The sequence below is a fragment of the Galeopterus variegatus genome, unplaced genomic scaffold (assembly GCF_000696425.1).
Source record: "Galeopterus variegatus unplaced genomic scaffold, G_variegatus-3.0.2 Scaffold3639, whole genome shotgun sequence".
Lineage (NCBI taxonomy): Eukaryota > Metazoa > Chordata > Mammalia > Dermoptera > Cynocephalidae > Galeopterus > Galeopterus variegatus.
Genome location: NW_007729750.1, coordinates 62,190 through 68,189, shown reverse-complemented (window position 1 = coordinate 68,189; position 6,000 = coordinate 62,190). Strand labels below are relative to the sequence as shown.

At 33.8% G+C, this 6,000-nt stretch overlaps 1 protein-coding gene across 3 annotated transcripts in view; it reads left to right on the top strand.

The window, feature by feature from the left end:
- The window catches only part of LOC103601220 (chromosome unknown open reading frame, human C7orf63), a 62,952-nt gene that overhangs the window by 15,826 nt on the left and 41,126 nt on the right, over positions 1–6,000 (top strand). For 2 of the 3 annotated variants that reach the window (XM_008585603.1, XM_008585601.1), the window contains exon 1: positions 608–790. The exons of the other annotated variant lie outside the window; for it this stretch is intronic. In XM_008585603.1, the coding sequence (XP_008583825.1) occupies positions 757–790 (34 nt within the window). In that variant the 5' untranslated portion in view covers positions 608–756. Of the gene's footprint in view, positions 1–607; positions 791–6,000 lie in introns of those variants that run through there. 3 annotated transcript variants of the gene reach the window in all.

The window sequence follows — 6,000 nt, the reverse complement described above, 5'->3', positions numbered from 1 at the left end:
AAAAAAAAAAAAAAAAAAAGTCCAGACAATGCCACAGCCTCTCAGGAACAATTTAAGATTAAAAGGACAGAAGGGATTCAGTCATCAAAACACATCACTATATATGAATAAAAGTTTTGCTGGTTTGGTTATTTTTATTTTTAATTGACTGAAGATATTTGGTTTACACAGAACACTTAGCATGTTTTAGAGGTTAAAAATGCAATTTCTGGAGTCAGATTGCCAAATTTGACTCCTAACACCACCACTTTTTAGCCATGTGTTTTTGGACAAGTTACTTAAAGTGTTTCAGCTTGTGTTTCCTATTCTGGAACAGAGGGATAATAATAATATCTTACCAACAGGGTCATTTTGAAGGTTAATGAAGTGGTATGTACATATATTACCTAAATGATGCATTCATAGCATAGAGAAAATGCTCAACATACTTCAGCTATTGTTAATATTATTTCTGGAAACAATTACTGCTTTTATATTAACCTAGTTTTGATAACCAATTTACTATTCAAATTTAAATGATAGTTTATTTTTACTTTCACTGTTTCAGGAAACATTTTATAATGCTATAAATATATATATACACACACATAGTAATTTAAGAATTACTTGACAATTTTAATGTGTCTACTTTCTTTTTATATTGATGAAATTTTTAAAAATCTCGACAGATTCAGTAGCACAAAAGAACTAATATAGATATTTGTTTTAGGATGATTTAGAAGAAAAACAACTTAAATCCGTCAAGAAACTGGTGCAATGTTATCAGAATGGACTTGTATCCTTTATATTTGTATGTATGTTTGTTTCATTTATCCTGAAACAGAGAATTTTTATTAGAAAATGTATTAGATTCCTATTGCTGCTGTAACAAATTACCACAAATTTAGTGGCTTAAAACAACATAAATTTATCTTATAGTTCTGGAGGTCAGAAATCTAAAATCAGTCTCATTAGGCTAAAATCAAGATGTTGGCAGGGCTGGTTCCTTCTGAAGATTCTAGAGTAGAATCCACTTGCCAGCCTTTTGCAGCTTCTAGAGGTTTCCCGTATTCCTTGGTTCATGACCCTCTTCCTCCCAGTGGCACCAGTCTCACCTTTGCTTCTGTCATCACATCCCCTCCTCTCTCTGTCTACTACCTCTCTATGATTACTTTGGGCTCACCTGGATAACCTAGTATAATTTTCCCATTTCAAGATCCCCAATCACATCTGAGAAGTCCCTTTGCCATGTATGGTAGCATATTCATTCATAGGTTCTGGGGATTAGGACATGGACATCTTTGGGGAGACCATTATTCTGTCTACCACAGAAGATATCTAACATTTTGTGTTTTTTACAAAATTATATTTTCTATCAGAGAATATAAATAAAATTGAAGAACCAATATAACAATTAACTTTCTGTGGATAATATGAGTTTCTATAGGTTCAGAAAGACAGTGGATGTATTTAGGAGGGCCAAATCAAAGTCTTGTTTCTATCAATTTACGTAGGCAATTGTACCTTTGATAAACTTCTTAATTTTTCCACCATTATGAAAAAGGGATAATAGCACCTCATGAGATTGTTAGGAAGATCAGATGATAAATGTACATGCAAGGGCTTGAAAATATGTGAAAAATATAAATATATTATCCCCAATGACTATACCGCCCTGATCAGAATACATGGAAACAATGCATCTTTAAAAACTGTAAGAACCAGTTTGTTGTTGGGTTTTTTAAAAAATCTTTTGTGTATATATGCTATTGTAAAATACAATAAAAGTGTCACAGGAATATCAGATTATTATAAAAGTTTTTAAATATCCACTCTCACTTTCTGTACTTATCTCGTCACAGACTGATAACATACAATTCCATAACTGACGGTGGTCTATAGTCGGCACTTTGAGAAGTACTGATCTAAGTGATCTCTGACAGTTGTCTGACCTGATCTAAAGAAGATATCAGTCTCTAACATTAGCTTGTTCCAGTTCAAAACATATTAAGCCTCCCATTCAGGGAAATGTGCCTTATAATTTTTCCTAAATATATTTTTACTTTATTTTAGCCTTGTTTTTTTTATGGATTTGTTGAGTCAGTCTAAGGCCTTGCAGATGTCAGGTACTATTTACTGGTAGCCAGAAAAGTCTGGAAGCAAGTGATTTTTTATCTTAACTTGACACCTCAACACTTCCGTTATTTTTTTTTTTCTTCAGGTTAGACAGTTGGTAGCAAATGTCTCTATTTCCGAATGCCTTTAATAAGCTGGCTTTAAGTTTTAAAACTTAGCAAAGATAAGTTAAGGCAGTATTTTGGCCACTTCTCTAGGAAGTGAACAGAACTTTATACTTCTAGTATACCCAGCTCTCCCATCCCTTACTCAGATGCTCCTAGGAGAGGCTAGAAGTAATAGCATTCAACAGTGTAAATCACAACTACCATAATCTCTTAGCTGTAAAACAAAATCAGTGAAGTTTGTTTATGTACCAATAGCTAAGTAGGTAAAATAAGGTGCTTTTACCTTTTCTAGGGAGGCTACATTTTGTTTTCATACTAGTTTTAAATGAAATAAAATCCCAACCAATTTAAACCTTAAACATAAGAAAATGCTTCTGAGATAAATGTTAATAAAGGAATGAAGTAAAGAAAAGTAAGGTTTGGGTTACTATACTTATTCTGAGGCAGTTTTGTGTGTGTGTGGTAGGGGGAGATGTTTGTGTGTAGGGGGATGGAGATGAAGGATATAATTGAGCCTAATCACTAAGCTAATTTTTTTCAATGTATTATTTTTCATCACCAATAGGAAGTTATTGATCAACCGAATCTGTACTGTAGTCATTGGTAATTTAATTCTAAAGTTATGGTGAGAGGAAAAGAAATTTTGAATAAGAGGTTACTAAGACAAAAATTAAATAATTTTCCTAGAGAAATATGGTTCTAAGTTTTCCTCCTTAGACTTCAAAATAATAATAATTAAATCAGTGTCTACTACATTTAACAAAATTGATGGAATGCTGTAGCCTTCCTGACAGAATTGCTAAAAAGAATATGTTCATAAAGATATTAATCTTAATTTTATTTCTTAACTAAAAATATTAAAGCCCATAAGGGATTTAGCACAGATATTTAAAATTCTGAATCTGTGTGCAGGAAAAATTGAAAAACAGCCCCGTTTTGTAGAATCTGCATCTGATATCCTAAAATTGTGTGGGTAAGTTGTTTCCCTTGAACTTTGTTTTATATTAGCATACAGTAATTTATCATATTTTATTTTCTGTTACAAGGATGTTATGCATTATGGTATAGCAAAGTGATACAGAACTCAGAAAACTTCAGCTGATCACTTGATTCTAGCAGTTGGTACTTCAAAGGTAGTCGGTTTTATTGTGAGATTTAAAAAAATTAATCAGCTAACTTTGTGAGATTGCTGGCCAGAAGAAATTAAATTGTAAGTACACTAAAATATTTTCTTGTAATTAGTTGCTCTCAAGTGATTGATAAATATCAGATGAAACCAAGGAATTATAGTATTTTAAGAGAATCCTTGAGTAAATCTATGGATAATATTTACAGTTTCAGTCTAGTTTTTTTCTCTCTTTAGAAAATTTAGCTCTCAGAGATATATTAGATTGTGTGTTATGTTTTATTTGATCTTCCAAATTTAAATGAGGAATAAAATATCACCAGTTATGTTTGGTATCTATTTTTCAATGTAAATTAGAGGTCGGAATTATAAAATTAATATGCCTCATACTCTCCTGTTTCTCCAGCCAGTTTTGGGAATTACAAATATGTGGTGCTTCCTTACCGCCACATAGTGGCTAATCTGGGTATATATTAAAATATCCATTTTTAGTTGCTCAATATAACGTATGTAGTAGAGGAAACTTCAAGTAAGAATAAACCCTTCTGACAATTTTACCTTCTAAACCTCTCTACCAGTTTAACTTTTTAAATAGCATCGTGTTTTTTTTGTTTGTTTGTTTTTTTCCTTTTTTTGTCTTTTTTACTGACCGGTAACGGGATCGCAACCCTCGGTGTCGCGCCCGTACCGGGGACCGGCAACGGGATCGCAACCCTCGGTGTCGCGCCCGTACCGGGGACCGGCAACGGGATCACAACCCTCGGTGTTGCGCCCGCACCACGCTCAGCCAGTGAGCGGGAACCAGCCTCCACATGGGATCTGAACCCTTGGCGGGAGCGCTGCCGCACTCCCAAGCGTTAAATATACAAATAATATGCAAATAGTAGAAAGGTTTAGTAGGACTATGTATACATGGTAGGCTCTAACTCTAAGTTTTAGATTTAGCAGCAATAGTAGTTTAAATTTTGTACCCACTTACGTTTAATTTTTTTTGATATGTGAATAAACTAATAAAAAATAATTTATTAAATGCCTGCACCATGCCTTATTTTTTAATAGGGACCATGGAAAATAAAGGAATAAGTAATTGCTCTGGTGCTTTCAAGTAACTAATTGAAAATTATTATTGTATTGACATGAGATCTAATCTAATCTAATCTAATATATATAAAACACTTTCAAATTTCAAGGCTATGCAAGTCCTAGAACACTGACTTGAGAAGGATTACTTTTGACATCGGTGTTCCTGTAGGGCTCTATCCAGAGTTGATTCTCTATGAAACCTTGTGACTGAATGTTTCATTGTATAATATGACAAATCTTTTGAACTGTACTCTTCGCTTTCCCTCATATTCCATAATTATTCACATTATTAATTTTTCTACTTTCCTAATTTCTGCTATATCCTACATTTCTCCACACCTCACCCTCACTTGATTCTCTTTTTAAGACATTTTTGGGAGATAAAAACATTGTAAATAAAAAAAATAAAGTCAAGCCTTTCTGTTTTGACTTCTAGATAGCATGATTTTGTCATTGCATCCAGAAGTATAATGTCTTTTTTTAAAAAAATAAACTTTAGGGCCGGCCCGGTGGTGCACTGGATAGTGCGCCCGCTTGGGAAGCGCGGCAGCGCTCCCGTCCGAGGGTTCGGATCCCACGTACAGACCGGCTCCCGCTCACTGGCTGAGCGAGGCGCGGGAGCAATGCCGAGGCTTGCGATCCCGTCGCCGGTCCCCGGTCCGGTACGGGGGCAACACTGAGGGTTGCGATCCGTTGCCGGACACGGAAAAAAGACAAAAAAAAATAAATAAATAAACTTTATGGTTGAAAGCTCCTCTGATACTTTATCTTATATGTTGTCTCCTTTAGTAGAAAAGGAAAAAGTTTGGAGGAAAGAAGTATTAATTTTAGAGTTCTTCACTTTAGAGATCCAACAGTCATCTGGACAACAAGTAATAAGTTATTTGTTTCAAATGACAGATTCTAACAAACACTAGAAATGAACCTCTGTGTCATTTATAAAATTATTGTTTTCATAGCTTGTCCTTGAAATATCTTTAAATTCAAATTGTCCTGTATTTTCTACATCCACGTGGATAGTTCTCACTGCCATTTTTCAACCACTTGGTTAATTTTTCTTGGAAGACATGAATTAAAAGTCCCATACATAGGATAATATTATACTTTAAATAGCATAGGAAATTTAAATTTTGAATTCATGAAATGCCAAAATAGTTTATATTTTGTATTTAAAAATAATTTTTATCTCTGCTTTGAAATTTAGACTAATGACCCAGGTTCATGTGCCTGATATTTTATGATTTGTAAATGTTATTTTCAAACAACTTTGGTTATAGTGGCTGTGTTCTAATATGATTTTCGTTACTTGAATTCCTTAGTGTCGACAAAGGCATTCTGTTATTTTGTGGACAGTAACTAATCCAGTTAATAAAGAAAAGGGCACTGACCTTTACTGATCTACTAACTAGAGTTTTGAAAACTTCAGAAAAAGCCCTTGATCTGTGGTTTGTACCATATTATCTGTCTTCCTAACTTTGATAGAATTACTGCTATAATTCATTATTATTTTGCCCTGAAAGAGAAATGGGATTCCTAGGTTCTTTTATTAATGCAGTGATGCAAATGGCT